This window comes from Phragmites australis, chromosome 8, assembly GCF_958298935.1.
Source record: "Phragmites australis chromosome 8, lpPhrAust1.1, whole genome shotgun sequence".
NCBI classification, from domain to species: Eukaryota; Viridiplantae; Streptophyta; class Magnoliopsida; order Poales; family Poaceae; genus Phragmites; species Phragmites australis.
Window position 1 is genome coordinate 29872370 of NC_084928.1, and position 22371 is coordinate 29894740.

At 43.9% G+C, this 22371-nt stretch overlaps 3 protein-coding genes across 3 annotated transcripts; 1 reads left to right on the top strand and 2 right to left on the bottom strand.

The window, feature by feature from the left end:
• The first annotated feature begins 776 nt into the window (after positions 1-776).
• Positions 777-5669, top strand: LOC133926982 (beta-glucuronosyltransferase GlcAT14A-like). The gene is made up of 4 exons (XM_062373183.1): positions 777-1797; positions 2523-2598; positions 2674-2789; positions 4656-5669. Exons 1-4 carry the CDS (start codon positions 1179-1181, stop codon positions 5168-5170), a joined length of 1326 nt encoding a protein of 441 aa, XP_062229167.1. The 5' UTR covers positions 777-1178; the 3' UTR covers positions 5171-5669.
• Positions 5670-6295: 626 nt separating this feature from the next.
• Positions 6296-6902, bottom strand: LOC133927724 (NADPH-dependent oxidoreductase 2-alkenal reductase-like). The gene is made up of 3 exons (XM_062374141.1): positions 6759-6902; positions 6529-6699; positions 6296-6484 (listed from the first exon to the last, which is right to left on the bottom strand). The coding sequence occupies exons 1-3, from the start codon at positions 6900-6902 to the stop codon at positions 6296-6298; spliced, it is 504 nt and encodes a 167-aa protein (XP_062230125.1).
• A 7082-nt stretch (positions 6903-13984) lies between these two features.
• LOC133926983 (heme oxygenase 1, chloroplastic-like) lies at positions 13985-18690 on the bottom strand. Its single transcript, XM_062373184.1, has 4 exons — positions 18075-18690; positions 14811-15034; positions 14462-14569; positions 13985-14359 (listed from the first exon to the last, which is right to left on the bottom strand). Exons 1-4 carry the CDS (start codon positions 18490-18492, stop codon positions 14267-14269), a joined length of 843 nt encoding a protein of 280 aa, XP_062229168.1. The 5' UTR covers positions 18493-18690; the 3' UTR covers positions 13985-14266.
• Positions 18691-22371: the final 3681 nt, after the last annotated feature.

Below are 22371 nucleotides of genomic sequence, written 5' to 3' on the forward strand. Positions count from 1 at the left end.
GCTGGCCTAGTTATCATAACCTTGAATGCAACACAACTTAAAATCCTTCAGGATACGTGATCTATATGTTTTTGTTCTTCCTCTGCAAACTAAAAGTTAGAAAATGAAACCGGCAAAATTCAATTTGCTCTTAATCTTTAGCGAATCTAAACTAACCCCAAATTAATAACATTTCGCACCCGTACAATTATACAATCAATAAGATTTTGATTTAAAAAGAAGAAGAATAATCCATGCTGCTAGAGAATAGAGATCTAGATGAAACGGAACGGGAGCGGATTTTGCTTTCACCCGTCTCCACCTGCATGTCCCTCGTCCCGCTCTGTCCCTATCTGAGATTGGAAGATTTTTTTTTTGCCCCATCTCGTCTTGTGGAGTCTCAATTTTGATCTCCTCGTCTCGATTAAAGTCGTTAAAAACTCCGAATCAAATTTAATTATGCAATAATAACTATTATAATATAAAAATTAAAAAAAATCACATCTAAGTTTTACAAAATCTAATCTAACATGATAATAGCTACACATATATTAGTTTACTAAAAGCTTTATTAAAAAGACCATAATTTTTTTAATAAACTTATTAAATATGTATATAGCATATACTAAGAGCAGAGCAGGACAGAACAAACCTTGACCATTCCCGCTCCATCCAAACTAGTGCCCCGCGACACGAATGAAGACCGACAAGTAGAATGGGGACTTAGACCTCTACTAGAGAAGCAGCATATGTACCAAAATTCCAAACCAAACACCTCACTCTACTAGTCTACTCCATCGCGTCGTGATCTACTTGTTTTTGTTCTTCCTCTGCAAACTAAAAATTAGAGAAAGGAGGGACCTTTCTGGTGCGTCCCCAATCTCCATCCGACTGGTAGAGTGAGGTTAACCCAACCCGACGCGATCGGCAGGCAGCGGCGCACCAAAGCAAAGGTTAACCCACCCTGCCCACGGCCACGAGCGAGCCCGCCCGTTCCGACGCGCTTCTGCCCGTCAGCCCCAGCCCCTGCCCACCTTCCCCTCCCCCTCCGCTGCGCCCGCGGTACCCTCACCAAGCCACGCCACGCCCGCCAGTCCGCCACATTACGAGCCCCAACCGTCGCCGGCCGCAATTAAGCCGCTCCCGCTGCGCGATCCGGTGGCCGCCGCCTCGCCGGAGGAGTAGGAGAGGGGGAGGGGATGTTAGAGGCGAAGCCACCGTCGCCGGGGTCCGGCACGCCGGGGGTGGGGGCCGCGGCGCACATCCACCTCCACCGGCGGTGGGCCGCGCCGCTGCTGGCGTCCGTGCTGCTGTCCTCGCTCCTCATCTCCGCTTCGTTCTTCTTCTCCTCCTCCCGCGCGCTGCTCCTCTCCTTCTCGCCGCTCCCCTCCGCGGCCTCCGCCGAGCCGCTCTTCGTCGAGGCCAAGCTCCGCCAGCAGATGCGGGACGAGGAACGCCCGCCGCGGGGGGCCGTGCCCAGGATCGCCTACCTCGTCTCCGGCTCCGCGGGAGACGGCGCCGCGCTGCGCCGGACGCTCAGGGCGCTCTACCACCCGGCGAACACCTATGTGGTGCACCTCGACTTGGAGGCCCCCGCCGCCGAGCGCGCCGAGCTCGCCGCCGCCGTGCGCGCCAACCCCGTCTACTCGAAGTTCCGTAACGTCAAGGTCGTCACCCGCGCGAACCTGGTCACCTACCGGGGACCGACCATGGTGGCCAACACGCTGCACGCCGCGGCCATCCTGCTGCGCGAGGGCGGCGACTGGGACTGGTTCGTCAACCTCTCAGCCTCTGACTACCCGCTCGTCACCCAGGACGGTAAGCGCATATGCGATCTGCCCCGCCCCCCAATTCCGCGGTTGGATCGATCGCGCAAAGACGCGATCTCTGATCCAATTTGTTTGGTGCTTCCATGGGCGCAAAGGTGCTATCTTTGCGCGCCGGCGTGCCGATTTGGGCGAAATCGATTCCAAGTTGGGGGGGTCACTCACCGGAGGATAGCGGGATTGGGAATTTCAATCTTGGTGCAGTGGATAGCCGAGTGCTATAGTTTGGCAAAGATGCGATTTTTATACGCTTCGAGCTGCCAATTGGGGCATGGAGTGATGTTTTTATTAATTTATGACATGTTTTTTCCCAGTTGGTCTGGGAATCTGATTAGATTTGATTACTTTTGCCCGTTCTAGGTGGTATCGGGGGGAAAGTCAAATCTTGGAGCGTATTATTTCTTTAAAGGGGCAATTGCCACTATACCATTAGTGAATTTGCACTTTACCAAAATACCACTGAATAGAGACTCTCGCTGCTCCGCCCCTCTTCATTGCAGTCTTGTTTTGCCTCTCCTGTTTCGATCTACTCCTATATTGATTATTCTACTTGTTCATGGAGATAGTTAGGTTCTGACAAATTCAATAGCGACGCGGTGCTTATCTTTATCTGTTTTACTGTATTGAGCTACTTGGCCTGCTTGTTCATGGAATGGACAGATTTGTTGTGATCAACATGTCTCTCTGTTTATATGACTTATCTATCCTTCTTGGCAGATCTGTTGCATGTGCTCTCTGAGTTGCCCAGGCAGCTTAACTTCATTGAGCATACCAGTGACATCGGATGGAAGGAGTAAGCATGGAGTTTCTCTGAAAGTTTTATTATCTGTTCCTGCAAGTTGTGCAGTGGCTAAATTTGTCTCTGTAGGTACCAGAGGGCCAAACCAGTGATCATCGACCCTGGGCTATACAGCCTGCAGAAGTCTGACGTTTTCTGGATTACAGAGAAAAGGAGTGTCCCAACTGCATTTAAGCTCTTTACTGGTGAATGCATCCTCTTTCCTGATGTTCTGACATGAGCTCTCTCACCTTCTAGTTTCTTCTTTTACACTATCTCGGGTGTTCACTATATTTTACTTGTTAATTACTGTCTGCACTTGCAGTGTTGGTTATTATTTACTTCTCAACTCTCCTGGGATTATGTTACCAACACTGCTTGCTAATTACTGTCTGTACTTGTTTGTTCTTACTGGAATCATGTTTAACTCTCAGCTTTCCTGTGTCGCTGTTTACTATGTTTGAGACATGCAAAGGGAACACTTAAATTTTCCATTTGCTGACCTCGGTGTGTTAAGGCTTAGTTTATTTTGGTTGAGCCTGAACCATGATGCCGGTACTTTTGTCAGCAGATAGTGTTGTGAGTGTGACTAGATTGGCTGTTGGGACATTTAGTGCCGGGTTGAAAAGTTAGTAAACAGTATTGTGATGTTCTATCAATTACTGTCGCTTAATTTTGGAGTATGGTCTTGAATTGCTAGTGTGTACTTACTATCTAGTAATTTCTGAGCAGTCACATATTAGTCAATATTCCTGTCTATGGATTCTTGCTGTATTACAAGAATGACTTGTTAGCATGAAATGATTAGTTAGAAAACAGATGATACAACACTTCCAGTACCATATCTCCAAAAAGGAAAAATAACTAATGACAGACTAGCAGTTGAGGTGCCACTTGATAGCTTCGTTTAGCTCCCCATGGACATAACGATTTGGTCAACAATTTGTGTGAGACACCAAATTTGCTTTACAGAGACCATGGAATCTATCAAGCCAAATTAACCCGTAACTTTTTTTTTTTTGCTCTACTAGAACCTTGAAAATGAAATACTTGTTTCTTGTTAAAGAAAAATGTAAACTCAAATATGGCTCGAATGATAGCTCTTCCTTTTGTATCCAGCAATCAGTAGCATGAACCTACAACCAACTGTTCATTTCAGATCCATTACTCATTTATGTGATACTCAAATGTAGTGTTTACATCTTTGCTAATAGAACTTGTCTAAACATTTGCACATCCTTCTCTGCATGCTGTTTTTCCTTACTTTTGATATCATCAACACATGTATGAGACCTTCATACTCCACTTAGGCGTAATCGCTTCCTCTGGACATGTTAAATTTCATTGATTCCTGGGTGGCTGAAAATCGCAATCTTAATGGGGAGTGAAGGGCTCATAAAATTTATGAGACAGTATAATATGTACTTTAGGTTATTGCTGCATATTAACCCACTAGCAGTTGATTTTGTGAGGGTAAGCATCATGCAGAAAGCACATCGGATTGGTTGCTTCTAGATAGCAGTTCCAAGTATCACCTTGGCAATCACCAGCTTGTGTTGGTGAAAATGAGGTTCTGGCTTTTCTTCATCTAAAATCATTATCTGCATCCTCTCCCATTTCACAATTATTCAATACAAAATAAACGTTTCAACACTAACATCTTACAACTGACTAAGATTGTGTTGGTCCTAATTTATGCTTGGTCAGAAAAGCCATTAGTATTTTTTTATTTTGTTGCACACTATAACGAAGCAGTTGCTCTGTATGCAACTTGCTATTCATGAAACTATCATGTTATATTTGTTCTGACTGATGTTGGAAACTTCTTTTGGGAAATACGTCATGGTAACCCATTCGTACATCTCACTTACAACCATCTGTTTTAACCCCTCTGATTCATGAGAGCCTCTTTCTTATTTTGGTTACCTTATAAGCAACCAAACTGGTCACTTCTGACATCATTCTATTGATTGAAGTATCTCTGCACTGTACAACCAGGAATTACATGCTGAAATGTTTCTTCACTTTGCACTTGTGGAATATAAACGCTTTCATTATGTACAATGTTTCAGGCTCAGCGTGGATGATGCTTACTCATCAATTTATTGAATACTGCATATGGGGATGGGACAATCTCCCAAGGACAGTCCTGATGTATTATGCCAATTTTCTCTCTTCGCCTGAGGGTTACTTCCACACAGTCATCTGCAATGTTCCAGAGTTTCGCAATACGACAGTGAACCATGATCTACATTTCATTTCTTGGGACAACCCACCAAAGCAACATCCTCATTATCTCACACTTGATGACTTTGACGGTATGGTTAACAGTAATGCCCCCTTTGCAAGGAAGTTTGGGAGAGAAGATCCAGTGTTGGACAAGATTGATCAGGAACTATTGGGCCGCCAACCTGATGGATTTGTGCCTGGTGGATGGACAGATATGTTGAACAGAACCGTGAAAGGAAGACCCTTCACCGTTGAACGTGTGCAAGATCTCCGCCCAGGGCCTGGTGTGGACAGATTAAAGAAACTTGTCACAGGTTTGCTCACCCAAGAAGGTTTTGATGACAAGCATTGCTTGTGAAACTCCCAGCAAGATGATTATGGGGTAGATTACACGGTCAAATCTTGGGGGACATTGAGCCATTAGCTAGTTATTTGTACTAGCTGAAGAAGCAGCACATAGCGTCAAATCCCTGGGGATGCAATGGTAAGATAGGTGCTCTTATAGACAACCGCTTGAGTTGAGTTACCGTACAGCAGGAGAACACGGATGTAGCAGGCGGAGGTTATACAGAACTAGTAGCTCATTAGGTTATGTTAGATGATTATATCAGCCCCCAACCATTAATAATCATGGAATTTTTTACATCTCTGCGCTGCGGGCTGTGCAAGGTGGTCATTCTTCGTTCAGAAGCCATGGCACCCGCTGTTCACCAACTAGTAAGGTGTGAAACTTCATTGTATTGACTGGTGGATATTTTTGGGCAAACTGATACATTTGATTGCACACATGTATTTTTTTATTTCTTCCCCTTTTTTGGATGAGTATAGCAAAATGCTTATGCCGTTTTTCTTCCCTACATTTGGTCAATGTGCTTGTTGCTGTTTGTGCGCGCGGGGCTGGCTTGGCCATCGTTAGGGTTTCGGGACTAGGAGATGCCAGTGGGGCTCTAATGGCTAGCGGGCTTAGAAAATGGGTTTTGGGGAGGAAGAAGGCTAGACGGAGGAGGTGGGTGTGGGGTGGTACGATGGGGATGCTATCGGCCGTGGGTGAACGATAGACTACTGATGGGCCAGGTCAAGGTGGGGGCATCACATCCACCTTGGTTAGTGTAGCGGGGGAGGCGGAGGTAGACCCGACAGCAGGGATGCTGTTGGAGATGGTCGGGGGAGGGAGAGAGACGAGTAGGCGAGCAGGATGACGCGAGGGAGAGCAACGTAACGGTCGGGAAGAGAAGGAAGAACAAGCACCGTTAGATTTCAATCGTGCGGTCTACAATATTGACTGAAAAAAATTCTGATTTTAGTCGAGTAAAATATAGTTGGACTCAATTTCTTTTGTTTGGTGAACAAAACTACAGCATCTCACACACCAGTAAAATCTCGTTTGCTGAACAAAACTACAGCATCTCACACACCAGTAAAATCTCTCCAATTTCTTGGGTGCTGAATTATTGGCATGCCAACAGTCTCCTGGATCCTGTTTCTACGCCAGCTTCACAAGAGTCTTGCCAATATTCTTGCCGCGGAACAGCGCGGCGAACGCCGACGGTACGCTCTCCAGCCCGCTGGAGACGTCCTCGACGACCTGGACCTTCCCCTGACGGATCCAGTCGCTGATGACCGCGATGAACTCGCCGAACCTCGCCAGGAATTTTCCCAGGCGAAGAACCCCCTGATGGTGATCCGCTTGTAGATCACCTCGAGCAGGTCTGGCACCGCACGCCGCCCAGCACCCGTGTACTCGGAGATGACATCTCTGACGGCCACCCGGCCGTAGGTGTTCATGTTGGCCAGCGCCGCCTCCATCATCTCGCCGCCGACGTTCTCGAAGTAGATGTCGATCCCGTCGGGGAAGTACCTGTCGGATTGGTCGTCAGACCGAGCGAACTGAATGCAAATGATTCACACGCACTCTGAGAAGAGCATGAACGATGGAGGTCGTGAACCGGTACGTCGCCATCAGGCACCACGTCGAGGGCGCCCCCGACGGAGGCTGACTTCGAGGTGAGGGAGGCGCCGGCGAGGTGGGCGCCGGGGTCAGGGGAGGTGCTGGTCCGGAACCTCGTCGACCCGTACCAACTCAACCACATGAAGCGGAGCAAAGCGTCGCACCATCCTGCCTGGCGAGGTAAATAACTAGCCAGCCAGCGATGGCGCCGGCCAGTCCGGCGCCGGCCATGTCGCTCCCACTCTCCTCAGTCCTCTCCAGTGGTAGTTGATATGTACCCGTGCAATGTGTGCGTGACATGACGTGACTACGTGAGGTCTTTTTCGGCAGTGAAGAGGATCGCGGCGTAAGCGGCCGGCGAGGTGGTGGCGTCGGCGTGCCCGGAGTACGAGGAGGGCCACCTGGTGGCCGGCGTGCTCGGATGGGAGGACTACACGCTGTTCCTGCCGTCCCCCGGCGTGCTCATGGCCGGCGTGAGGTCTTTCTCATATTTGGTACTGTTTTTGTTCTTTTTTATTTGTCTTTATTGATTTTTTTGTCTTCGAGAGGTAAATTTGACTACTACTTTTTATAGTTTAATATGAATATATACTGATAAAGTTATATTTTTTATTAAAGTATTTGTAAAGATAAATTCAATAGTATAATTTTTATATAGCCAATCTTAATAGTTTTAAACATATTAGTGATCAAACTTTTAAAACTTTCACGACCGACTTGCCACTGCTACTTAATCCAAAAGGTGGCAATAAATCGAGTCTAGACTACTCATGAACAAACAGTAAGAGAATTCTCTATTGTGCTATGTATTTATATATCGATGGTAAAGAAAAGGGGGTGGGGAGGTCTCCCTGTACACCAAATCCCGAGGAAAAGAAAGCCAATAGAAATAGCAGCAACCAAGAGGGTGGCTATATAACAGTGGACAACTAAGCCCAAAAAGAATTAGACAAAGGAGCGTGCATCCTATTAAGTTGCAGGTGAGCTTCATTTGTGAATTCCCTTTTCCACTCAATAAACAAGGGTTAATATTTCTTAAGATGAGGTCATTTCTCTTTTTTCTATATGCTCCAGGCGGCGATGATAAAAGCTTCCATGAACCATGTGCCTTGTAATAGTGTTAGCTTCATTCGGCCTACCATGTGACGTGCACGTTGTATCGATTACGAGCGGGGACATGGGGGCTCACTATAACAGATTTGGCCTTACATGATAGACCATAATCATCATAAAAGGGTCAGTTTTTTGTCACAAATAACTTTTGATGACATAAATAGGTCGTCACAGCCATTTTCACAAAAGCTACGTCTCATAATGTGTTTTGTGACGAAAATTTTAAGGAACGTCACAAAGTTGGCACGAGGCTGGTCAGGCGGCTCATCTTCTATGATGAAATGCAATTGTCATGTATAAACCCATTTTATAACAAAAACCTTGGTCATGCATTCTTCACCTTTTGTCATGGTTGAGAGGTATACATAATAATGAAATGGAATTTGTAACGAATATTATTGTATTGAAAGATGGACGTCACAAAAGGTATAAAAGATGCCAATATACATTCCATTTACAATAATGAAATATTTTCCAATAACATTACATAAGAGTTCACAAAAGATTCATACACGAATAATTGTACTCTCTCCATACAAATCTGTAACAAAGTCAAATGTCTACATCTATACAATGTTGTAAAAGAATAGCAAAACCAAGAATAACTATACATACTATAGTTAGATTTCTAGTCTGCAAAACCTGTAAAGAGTGAGGAAAAAAATCCAGTGTGCCTAAGTTTCCAAAGATATTAGGAATTAACAAAAACTGATTCAACATATATACATCAAGAAAGGACCCGTCGTACAACATAACAAATTAACTTCTATCTACATCTAATTCATAGACACATAAAGATTGTACTCACCCAGATTATGACCCTGAAATATTGTCATGAGAAAATTCATGTCTGTGTCACGTCTGTGAGCTAGCAGATCAAATTAAATTGTCCATAATCAACTAGAGATGCCCAAAACACCAAAGTTATGCATCATTAACATACAAAAAGAAACAATGAAGCAATCAACTAGTGTGTGTTCTTGGCAACAAGTAATTGAAACGGTTCGATATCTGTTCTTTACATAATCTTTAAGAGTTAAGAAGAAATTGTTTCTGGTTCCTACATTATGGCGGTGACCCACCAGGAGAATCAGAAGTTTAAAACAAGAACATCCTTGTATAGTCTTAGATAAGTCTCAAATTTGGTATGAATGGCAACTAAAAAGGGTAAATATTGATGTTGTGTCACTCACACAGGCGTTTGTGAAAAAATTCACCCAATGATAATCCTGCAAAATTATTCAGAGGTGTTCCCCATAAATGTCCTCATCTAGAATATGAATCACTATAATCCTAGGGTGAATTAGATGCCACTAGGGTACACGGAACAAGTATCAAACACTCAGTGTGCAGTAAAAATCTTGACATCACAAGAGCAAACTAGAAAGCATATAGGTATTAGTTCTGACAGCGATCCAAATTAGACTAACATAGACTGATTTTGGACTGATTACAAATGAAATGGTGCGCACACAAAACTCAAACCACAGATCCCTCAATAGTTGAAGCACTAGAACCGCTCGACCCAACTCAAAGTTTGAGAACAATGGTTACATATACATCTGAGCAACTATGTGAATCAACTAGTATGGGTTCAACTTTTATTGGGGAATCATTGCCCTAGAGCATAACTTACACATGATCTGCAAAATGAGTTGTGGAGAGGAGCGCATCAGATCTACAAACGGAGTTGACGCGGTGGATGGAAGCTCAATGCCGAAGTGGATGGGGATGGAGGAAGATGCGGCGGTTGGGACTAATGAGTGCTGGAGTAGGACTACCGTCGCCACCAATCTCTGGTTCTCAGTGCCGCGACAACAGATCTAGGCGCAACTTCTTCCCTAAATCCAACAACGAGGCAAGGATGGAGAGTGGCAAAGGCGATAGGGTAATTAGAGTGCCGTTGCCGCAGAGGAGAGAGGGAAGCTATAAGGGGCCAACAAGAGTTGGGCTTGCCAGCGTCGGGGATCGAGGTTGAGGGGAACGGCGTGCAGGTGGGGAGGGTGGGGAGCAGTGAGTGAGTGAGGAGGCTACAGCGGCGTCGCCTATTTGTGCAAGTCTGGGAGAGGGTAGTAGGGTTTGTAGTGATATGGACCATTGGATCCAGATCAATTGGCAACAAATTTTAATGATTTATTCGGTTGTTTTCTTTCAGGGATTTATATACATGGAAAAGTTGTTCACCACTAGTCGTATGTTGGCTTTGGAAAAAAATATAAAAGGCCTATGATCGGCTATATAAAATTCTACGGAAATCAATCCAAGTTATGTTACTAACTATATAAAATTCATGTAAACAATAAAATACGGCCTGGATGCAAACAAATGGTAGGTTAATAATAGGAAAATATGTAAATATTAATATTTTGATAGTAATTGGAAAAAATCAGATGAAAACCCAAATGTCTATTTCAAAATGATGAGGAAAGTCCAAGTTTATCCTGTCACAACACAAGTTCCTTGAAATTTCAATTGCCGGCCAAAATTTTATATGACAATTTTAGTTGGTCCTGTCATGAAAAGTTAGAGATGTAATGACGGATGGTTAAAATTATCATAAATATATCAGTTTTCATGACCCTCGAACAAAATCATCTTATATCTATGGTCTTCTATGACATTATTTTTCTTACTTATGACAACAGTATTGAAAACATCACAAAAATAACTATCCAAGTTGCCTTGCCCAAACGTTGTGACGAAATTAGTGGGATCGTCACAAAAACTACACTAAACATGATGTTTTTTCTCTTTGTCATGATGTTTTTTGTCATAAAAGACTCTATTTGTTGTAGTGGCTTAAATATTGTGACCAAGGTAATAAATACTCCCTCTATTTTGTAATATTTGTCCACGTTCACCATTACGTACAAACCAAGAAATACTGAAATCGAGTGAAAAAATGCATAGAGATGGCCATGCTACCCCTAATCAATACAATGATGAGAGCAAGTAACTCACCAGCGTTGGAGTAAATACATGCATGCACTCAAAAGCATAGCAGGAAAATAGACCATAAAGCATCCTTGGTTACCGCACGACAAACAATTTGAGACAGATACTCTCGAGGTTATGGACAAACATTGCGAAATGGAGGGAGTAGTAGATAGCGGGATGGAGCGGATTGGTATCAAGGTAATGGATTGCCGATATTACAACGCTAAGGTACAATAGCGAAATTTTAAAAATACTCGCAATTTTGAGATGGGCGAGGAGTAGCCAAACAGCCATGGCACAAACGACGATCAAATGGCCAACCGGCTGGGGACCAAGGCACAGCCGAGGGCCAACTGGTCGCGACGGTTGGGCCGAGGCAACGACACTGGTAGGTTGTAGGCGGCGGCTGGGGCCCAGGGCAGGGTGGTAGCAGGTGTTGACTGGTGTGAGGCGGCAATCGAATGTGGTCTGAGGTCTGGGTGTCTAGAGTTGAGATATAAGTTGGCCTGCTAGGTTTTACAACGCGACGTAACAACCCACTAAGTGTTATGCAGCTTACAATTGCGACCCGCTAAGTGCTATTGCGACCGCTATGTTACAAACCGCTACATTTGGCTTAGCCCGCTACCTCAACACGATAACAGCAGAGATCCGCTATTGCAATGACGCTACCGCTACGTGAAAAAAAAAGTCATTAGTGACGGGTGATAACCGGTATTAGTGACGGGTCCCGTACCCGTCACTCCTATTGCATCACTAATAAGGTCATTAGTGATGAGTCATAACCGTGACCCGTCGCTAATATTCAATCTTTAGTGACAGGTCGTGGTTACGACCTGTCACTATTGACTGAATATTAGTGACAGTTTGTAATCTTGACTCATCACTAATGATCAATGAACATTTTTGTATTTTTTTGACACAAAAAAGTCAAAAAAAAAAAACTCGAGCCATCCCAATATAGGTCCATCCCATATGCCTTACAAGCCACATTATTTTCACATTATTTTCAAGTTTGTGTTCCATGGGAATCGAACCCACGACCTACTCCTTGCGTGTGTAGCCACCTTACCACCTCTGCTATCACGTAGTTATGATATAAACCGGATATTTTATCCTTTTAACCTTCTTTATCAAAGGTCATTAGTGACGCATAATAACCATAATCCGTCACTAATGACTAATTTTGCCAAATTTCGTCGATGGTTATAATTTGATAGGTGACACGAAGTGCATTCAATAAAACAGTCATAATTTTTGCATACGGACTCCGATTTCGATGTTTTTTTACTCTATAGACATATAAAAAAAGTTACATCTGTTTTTCCCCAATTTTGTCGGGTTTGAAGAATTTTTCGAGGCCAAAAGTAGCTTGAAAGATTGAGTTCTCACCCCGAAAGTTTCTGCACCATTTTTGAAACGCGTGTTTGTGTTCATAGCCGTCACATCTTACATCAAACTTGAGCAGATATACAATGTTTCCTATTCTAGTGCTGCTGAGGTGAGAAAAAATAAAAGAAAAATAAAAAATATTTGCGAATATTGTCATCAGTAACTGGAGTTGGTCATTAGTGATGGATTACAAGTTGACCTGTCACTAATGATTGGTATATGATGACTCGTTACTAATGACTGGTCTAGACGACTCGTCACTGATGACCTTATCATTAGTGATGGGTCACAATTTGACCCGTCATTAATAACTAGCCTAGGACAACCCATCACTGATGACTTTATCATTAGTAACGGATCACAACTTGATCCGTCACTAATGACTGACCTAGGACGACCCGTTATCAGTAACGGGTCACAATTTAACCCATCACTATTATCATTAGTGATAAATCATGTTACAACATACCACTGATAACTACTTATTAATGGTGCGTCTATATCTGATCCAATCAGAAGGAATATTAGTGGCGCGTCTTTATTAGACCCATCATTAATATGATATTAGTAACACATATTGAGTAACTATCACTGATATAATGTCTTTTTTCTGATTTCTTACATAGTACGAACGTTGTTAGCTTGACTGTGACCCTGTGGCTGTAAACGCTCGAACTAGAAGCTTTCTCCCTCCAACCCAATCCATCTAGATCGCGTAGGTTCGTTACACACGGAAACGGCAGCCTGCCATGCCTTACCATACGATCACCATTCACCTTTACAAGCAACGCTCACCATTCCATTCACCTTCACAAACGGCAGCAGTGCACTTTGCAGACAGGCGATACGGATGGTGTTGACAACCAAATTTGATATGTCATAGTTTAAAGTCTAGTTGGATTATCAAGTATTTTTGTGGCTGAATTATTATTGCTGGTTAGCTTAATTCGGTTGTTAAAAGTAGCATAGTAGAAAGAGTACTCATTATAATTATTGTTAAAGCAGATGGCTAGCCGAGCTATTGTTTTTCTATGTTGATTAATTCGGTTGCTAGCAAGAAATTAGCCGAATAATATAATTTTTTGAATCGGTTATTAGTTTGGTTAATCAGGTGACTGGATTAATGAAACAAGGCAGAGAGAGAGAGAGACAAAGATTAGTGCTGGCCGGAAGACTTGCTTTGGGATTGATCAAATAGCAATTAGTGCCTAGTTGATTTGTTTAATGACTAATGATTTGAGCAGGCTTCGACTCGTGGAGCAAAAGTAACAACAGGCGACATGTATGCATGGCGGCAGCAGGAGCTGTTTGCAAGCAGGCGGATTGTTTTCCCAATGCATGCAGGCCGAACAACAAAACCAGCAGGGCCATCGACGTCCTGAATCAAGCAAAACTGACGCGTAGCGCAGGAATACAGGCAGGCGGGCGACGATGGCGTGGTCGGACGCCTGCGAGTGCTGTGGTCGAGGGCGCCTGGTCGGGCTGCCATGGGCGCCTGGTCAAGTGGTCGAGGGTGCCTGGTCGAGCGTCGTGTCGGACGCTTGGTCGAGCGCTGTCTTGCCATGGTCCAGCGATTTGGGTCGGATACCGTGGTCGGGGGCTGTGGATACCGTGGTCAGGCTTCCGAGTGTCTGGTCGGATTGCCGCGCCGGATTAATCTTATTTTGCCTGGCTATCGGTAATTGAAGATTAGCAATCGTTTGATCAGGACGTGATAATGGAAATAGAATACATGTGTTCGGTTACGATTTACCAACGAAAATCCGTCGCCGTAATACCAGATTGAGTTTCCCAGTACTACTCACCGAATTAATTATCCTTTATCAGTCTGTTCGTAAATTGATCGATCGTTACCATGTAAACACAATAGTTACTCTCGCTATTTTACACCCTACACGTGCTGCTGTAGATTGCACACGAGGTGCTCTTGTGTTGTCACGATGATCCATATTTTTTGCACCAACAAATGGTTTATTTGACACTTAGGTCCCTCCCCAGCTTACTAAGAGTCTTAACAGACAGCCATGGATTATGAATTTCCAGCGATCAGACAACGATGTTAGATCAGGTGAATATATGGCGGAGGAGATCGCCTGAATACGCGAACGACTTCTCCGTCTCCTCCAGGCAGTGGTCCTTCTCTTCCCGTGACCAGCTCTGCAGGGCGAGTAAATGAAACAGAATCACCATTTCGTTCAAAGCTACTCATATATGTACACACAGCAAACGAACCGGGTAGAAAAAGGCGCAGGGACTCACAGAAGCGACTTGGTTAAGCTTGTTGCGAACGTTCTGCAGCAACTGGGACAGGTTACCCTCCCACTTGTAGAACTCCAGCTCTTTCTTGTTCAGAATCTTCTCGGCAACCTAAGATGACCAGAGCACATGATAACTCGGTTGAAAAAGATACAAGCTAATGGAGCAACAAGTAATTCCAGGCTTCTAAAATGCCCTGATTAATGAGGGATTTGATATGGCATCAGATAATACCTACGATGAAAGCAATTCAAATCTATGTTGAAAGCCGTATAAACTATGTTATCAAATGTCACCATAAGGTTTCGATATAATGTCAGATGTTTGTCATTTCCTCAGAGAAGAGGGGTACCTTTTTGCCAATCATTCGGCCTCCAGCAGTATGAGCAAAGTACACATTATAGAAATGGCAGATAAATGCCTGGGGGTCCTTCTCAGACAGCTCTTCCAGATAGGAGGCATATGTAGTGCCAGGAGCTGATGGTTCTGGAATTGTGTGACCCTGTTGCCTGAACCATTCCAGATCCTTCTCGAGTGCCTCTGATCTCTCCAACCTAGTATTCCGGAACTCAGCATCTGAAATACGAAGGTGACTAGAATGTCAACAAGCAGCATCTTGATAGTCGTGATGGAAGGTATCTAGCTGCTTCAACAACTTAATAATACAGGTTTTTCGCAATCACCCATAACTATGAACTTTCGTAAACCATGTCCTGTAAAAATTCTAGTCTGCTACATTTGTCAAGGTTCATTTAAGTGTACACGGAGACACGGAATAGTGCATTATTAGCTGCAGTGAAGGTGCATATCATTTGATTGCACCTTACCTGTGTTCCTTTCAGCCAATTTTTTTTTTCCTAGCAAAATGCAAAGAAAAATCAAAAACAAACAACAAAGTGATTGCCATGTCTGACAAGCCAATCGGTAATAAAGGGCTAGCACAAGGCCACAAGCAAACATAACAGCCATATATAAAAGAAGCATAGTAGTCTTTATGGGTCTAACAAAATGAAGGGTGGCAGAGCAGTGTGAATTTGGAATAGAATACTTGTATCAAATTACCAATACTTCTTACTTTACCTCCAGGTAAACAAAGTTAAGAGAGAAAAGATAGTTACAGGTACAACTCAGACTAGACATAAGACATTTCCATTTCAAGTGGTAATATAAGAACTTCGATTTCCCATATCAAAGCAAGTAAAACAGAAGGCCGTTTAAGTACACGATTTTTCCACATGACTAAACAATTGTATCAGTGATGCTACTGCAAAAGACGAGAAGATAGCAACGCATAAGAAATCGCAGAGGACACTAAAAGCCATCAACTGAGAAAATGAATAGCTGCCACCACGTTTTGAGTGAGTTGAGCCATCCATTGACCTAGTTAGATGGCTCAGGGAGCCTCACAGGTTTGCCGCAACAAATAGGTAGGCTACAAAGGTGCTGTAATTTTTATGCGCAGCATACCCGTACACAATAGCATACCCAACTGTCAATTAAACAGCTCCCACTCAGCCATATCTTTTAGTTTATACATGAGTATACATCATAATTTCTGAGGAAACTCACTATACTACTAAATTATTAATAATTGTTGATCTGAAGAATTTACAAACATAAATGCTGTATAAAGAAAGCACTGGCCCAACAAAGTACATTTTTCAGGAGCACCACTGGTTCGAAGGGCAATATATTTTAGTCACAACAGGGAAAAAACTACGTTTTACTGAGAATCACAGGTCGCCAGTTGACTCTAAGGGGTTGTTTGGATCTAAGGTTTTGTGAAAACAAGAATTCATAAACTGATAGCCTAACTAGCTGGAAATCCTTGTTTGGATACTCTAACTCATGTATAATGAAAACTTGCTTTCTGTAAAACCAGATTTTTGGGTTTCATGAAAAACGAGAAGGATTTGTTTTTATGAGAACTAGCTTTGAGAAAAGCCGACGGAAATGGAACTGCCCAACAGAAAAACACTTCTCACGCTCGTGGCACGCAGGTCATTTATGTTGGTCACTGGAGTTCGCTGATTACGACGTCGAGGAGCAGGCCCTCAGTTGAAGCATCCGCTCGCCTGCCATTCATATCGAAGCATCTGCTCATCGCTTCTGCTACATGTTCTTGAGTCCTGATGCCCGACTCTTCACATGCGATCGACTGCATTCTTCCGACGCCAGACGCGCTGCTGCTGAACAATGAGGAGCATAGAGAGTAACAATGCCGATTGCTCCATTGATTGCCTTAGGTGGGGCGGGGGGCAGAGAGAGAGAGAGAAAGAGAGAGAGAAGGGGAAGAGAACGGTGTTGTGTTCATACGAGTAATACATCAGGATTTTTTACTTGGCCAAACAGGGTATCTCTAAAACCAATTTTCACTTCCCGTGACCCAAAAAAATATTCTCAGAACACAAATTAACCTAATAACTAAATAAAACCGGTTTTCCTAATTATCCTCTTAAAACCTGTTTTACAAAAACTGATTTATTTTTCGTGAGATCCAAACAACCACTAAGTATATAGATAACTATTTCCTGGCAAGTATGCAACCATCAGGGGCGTAAAGTCTTTCTTTACCTAAACTTGAACTGATGAACCAAGCTCTTACTTAAACACCTAGACCGCAACAAGAGAAACAAAACCACCCAAAAAGATACAGCACCATAGACTTTTTTTATTTTTATATTTCGAAAATAAAAAATTTATAAAAATAAACGTCCATTTGAAAAAAAATGCATAACTAGTTATCGCCCGTTGGAAGGGCGTCAAGGACCTGTCACCCTTCCAACGAGCGACAGGTTTAAAAATAAAAAATGTGTGTTTCATTGCTCTCAAAATTTAAAACACTATTGAAATAGCCATGAAAAATTCTGAAAAAAATTGGTGGTGTAGAGGATACTATGATCTAGCTCTCCAAAAACTTTCAAACAAAACTATGATCTGTACAATGAGAAACAAAAAAGACAATTGTACAGGTAATTACTTGAGTTGAATTTTTTTTAGCTAGATTTAGCATCCTCTATACCATACATTTTTTTTCAGAATTTTTCATGACTATTTCAATAGTGTTTTAATTTTAAGAGCATTGAAATGCTGTATTTTTATTTATTTTTATCATGTCGCCCCTTGGAAGTGTTGTCGGTAGCTTAGTTTTGCAATTTTTCAAACGGACGCCTATTTTACCCTTTTTTATTTTCAAAACATAAAAATAAATATTCCTGTACCTTCGTGGCGCTACCTCTCCCACTGCCACCCCACCGGGCTTTGAACCTTCAGCTTAATAAAATTTCAGAATTTAGAGCGAAAAAATTCTGGAGATCATTTCTTGGACTATCTATAAATCTATACACCATTTCTTAAAACCTTTTTACTTGAGCTATGCATAGAAAATCCCAAAAAAAATGTATTAGGTAACTCTACTCTTGTGATTGCAACACAAAGAAAAATAAAGGCATATTCTTCTGGCCGCGAGCTAATCAAATTTCACCGATTCAACAAAGGCACAGAACCACAATAAACGCCATTCACTCATTAGCATGGCATCGCGCGACAGCCACACCTTTTCCCCCTGATCAAGAACGAAAAAGTGAAGGAAGGGCCGTCGATTCGGATCACTCACACCAGGGGACGGAGGCGCGGTCGACGACGGCCTCGAGCTTCTGGAAGACGAGCCTGCTGTCGACGAGGAAGCGAAGGTACCCATCGACGGATGGCTCCCACTTGGCGACGGGAGGCGCCTGGGGCTCCTTCTCCCCCTCTCTGGCCTGGTCCTTGGTGTGCAGCCGCATCGCCACCGCCCGCATCTCCTCCACGAACGCCTTCCCCTCCTCCCCGCTGGCCGCCGGTGCCATCTCCGTCGCCGCCGCCGCCGCGACCAGCCTCCTCCGCGTCCCCACGGCGGCAACCGACACCGCCGGGACCGGGCGGACCCCTACCGGCACCACCGACAGGCCGCCTCTACTCTTTCCGACGGAAGAAGCGCGCGGGGGCGCGAGGAGGGAGAGGGCGTGGGGGGCGGAGAGTGATGCGGGTGCCATGGCGCGACGGGCTGCCTTATAGCGCCGATAGGGTTCCGTGCGGGGGAAGGGGAGGCGCCGATGACGGACGAAAGCGACGGGGACGGGGAGACGGTGGCGTTGGAGTGCGGTGTTGGTGTGGTGCGGCACTGCGGCAGCTAAGGTGTTGGAGACGGGGCGCGAGTGCGAATAAAATATGGAACGGCCGGTCGGGGAAGACGATAGGGGAAGAGGAGCGACAGTTACCTTGACGTGTGGGGTCCGGTCCGATTTAGTGTGGGCCCGGATGTCAGTGGTCTATGTGGTTGTGTCTGATCGTGGGCCCGGGGGCCAATGGAGGGCCAATGGGTCTTCACGTGACGGCGACCCGGGCCACAGTCTCGTCCATAACCTCATGTTTCCTAGTACTTTCTTTTTCTTTCGTTGGGCCCTTGGACAATGCCAGAAGCTAACCCAGTTTTGTAGTCGGACCCAACAATAGTTGTGCGCCCGATTAGAGTTAGGGTTGCGGGATTAGTGTTAGTTTGATATTGTCGGATTAGTGTGGTGATGATCGGTGGTAGTAGATCTAATGGTGAGAGTTGACATCGGAGATGTGAAGGAGGACGAAATGAGGGAATTAGGTAAGGCTGCAATAAGGATAAAAATGAGATAAGCTACTGAGGAAGAAGAAAAGGTGATCACCATCAGTTAAAAGATTGCATGATCCCTGTGCGTCGCCTGTGCGTCGACTGAGAGTTTCTCAGTTCTCAGTGGACTGAGGAGAAGCAACACCCTTAAGGGAGAGAGAATCTCGCTTGGCACTAACCTGCGTACACTTAATACCAATTTTTGTTTATTTTTCATAACCAAGATTCTTCTTCCGTAATTTTACCATCGAAATGTATTTGATGTCTATAAAAGGCATGTTCAAATGCGTGATATCCATAAGAGATAACCTTTCTTCTCCGGCACACTTTCTAGTTCCAAAAGAAAGCTTACATGTTGGGTTGGATACTTGGATAGTAGTCGCAGTACAGAAGAGACCTTTGTTTGTACTCCACTGGAAAATGTTGTGTGGGGGCAGAGGCTTTCGGTGCCGTCACGCCCTGAGTTTAGAAAGCGCGACCTCTCCCTGACCGCCGCGAGTCCATGAGGGCAGGCGTACACGTAGCAGCTCTCCAATTCACTAGCTAGTGGAGTAGTTTTATTACTGCCAGTTGCTTTGCTCGACTACGCCATTGGAGGCAGACGACTCGAGTATCTCAAATTCACATCGAATCAGACGAAATTTATTTATCTATTCACGTAGGGTAGTACCAGTTTGTAGTTTTAATCCTCCAAAGTGAAGTTGGCGACGAGACAACACGGCACCAGATGGGATAAAAGTACCTTTAGTCCTCCCTCTCTTTGTTTTTGAGGAGTTCTAGGTGCTTAGTTGTCATTGCGTGCACATGTGAAATGTTCGATAGATGATTGCGACATGAAAGCGGCCGTTGATAGGTCTGAATATCGGTATTTTTTAAATAATATTATTTTATTAAAAATTGTAAAAATATTATTTAAAATAAATAAAAATTACAGAAATAAATACCTAGAGTCACTTTCATCTCCGACTAGCCGCCTATCGCAAATAGAAGTGCTGATATCCCATTTGAAATATCCCCATGGACCTATCGGGAGAAGATATCTTTATAACTATATTTTGTAAATCTAAATAAATTTAAATAGAAAACTGTTCAACTACTAAGTTACATATCATCAATAAATAAATAAAATTTATAAAGATTATCTTCATCCGAGATCATATAAAAAAATTATAAATTTTTCTTTAAATAGTATCTACGAGACACATAACCTATCGGTAATTGAAGTGTCAATATATCCCTACACGTTGGCTATCCAGTTGCTGAGAAGTGATTAGTCGATACTTCGATAGGTGCCTAGATGGCAATTAAAGTGTCAACTATCACATATTTCTACAATTTTTCTATTTTAAATATTATTTTAATAGTTTTCTAATAAATAATATTATTTTCGGTTGCTGCTTGCCCATTCTTATGGCAAGACATAAAGATGTATCGGGCGCTAATCCGAAGTCCGAAGAAACAGGGATGGCCATCCTGATCATCTTGTGTAGGATTCCAACAAAAGGGCTAAAGGCATAATCTGATTCTCCTTTATTTTATTGTTTGCCGAAAAAGCCTACGCACCCAGGCCCCACAAGTCTCTTTGTTGCAAGGTGCAGTAGCGCTGTGAGAAAAAAAAAAGTGCTATTCTTCTAGCAACTCAAAACTCAAGTTTTTTCGTCGACCAACCTGAGCCTCTGGATTATGATTGGATGGAGTTTCTCTTTTCTTCTTCCTCAGCTCTCCCACCCTCCCTCTCATCGTCTCTGACGATGTCTTCATTGTCGTATCCGTGACTAATGGCATTCGTCGCATACCATTATGCCCTGCCCTAGCACCGTCCAATCGATGGTCCTCTGGTCAGCAACATCCCTGTTACCAAATCTATGACAAGCGAACTCTGTTGCGCATCATGATACTTCCACCCTAGCACTTCCCAATCGATGGTCCTCTGCTCGGCGGCGCCCCCCTGTCGAATTTGTGACCAGCGCGTCTCCATGACGCCCCACCCCAGCACCGCCCAATCAATAGTCCTCTGGTCGTCGACGTCCTTGCTACCGGATCCGTGATCACTGACTCTTGTCGCGCACCATGACACTTCCGCCCTAGCATCGCCCAATTGACGATCCTCTAGCCGCCAGCGTCCCTACTACAGGATCTGTGCCCATCGGCCTCCACCACGCACCATGATGCCCCCACCCGATCAGCGATATTCTAGATGGCGCAGTCCCCCCACTTTACCACCCCACCGCCCATCCGTCACCACTGTCGAGACGACCTTACTCCCACGATCTCCCTCTGGCAAGCTAATCCCCACTGCTACCCTCACCGGACTTCGTAGAACAAAAAAAAATTTAGAGAATTAGTCACTGAGCAATTCTGACAAGGTATCACCAGCAGATTCTTCTCATGCTATGGATGTGTCGGAATTTATCTATAATGACATATTCACTTTAGTTTAAACTAATATATTTTTACTCGTCTCATTGTAAAGGGCCCATTTTAGGGCCTCTTCGGAGTATACATGCATGTTCTGTAGCAAAACCATGGGATCCAGGAAACGTATGCACTGCACAACCCGGTCATCAGGGGTGAAGGGTTCACATTATGCACTGCACAAAACGTTGGTTTTGCCGTCAGGCATGAGACGAGAGCGGGATGTTGCGGCCACCGCATGATCTGGTACAACTAGCACAAGCTTCAGAAGTTTTCTTGCTGTGTCAATCATATAATTGCTCAACGTTTACCCCGCACAAAAAAAAGTTAATTGCACAACATTTGTACCCCTGCTATGAATTCATAACAAATGCATTGCTCAACGTTTACCCGCACAAAAAAGTTAATTGAACGATGTATCCCCTGCTATGAATTCACAACAAAATGCATTTCTTTTCCAGAAAAGAAATGCATTTTTTCTGGACTTTTTTAGTTATATATATATATATATATTAAATTGTAAATATGTGCGTTCACTTTAAAAAATGACAGATATAGATATATACTCATGTCGTTCGTTTAACGGGCGATATCTCTATGTGGCGGTGCACAGTCGTGATGAAGTCAATGAAGAACGGACGGTGGCGCATAGCAGATCGCGGCTGCGAGAGTGGCAACGGACCAATCGCAGTGCGCAAACAGCGGATCGGGCGGCGACACGGCAAAAATGGCATGGATGTACCTGTAGCCCATCCAATGTGCCACAAGTTTTTCTCATCTGTCTAACAGGCGACATGCATATAGATCTGCCATTTTTCAAAATGAGCGCAAATGTTTGTAATTTTCGGAAATGAAA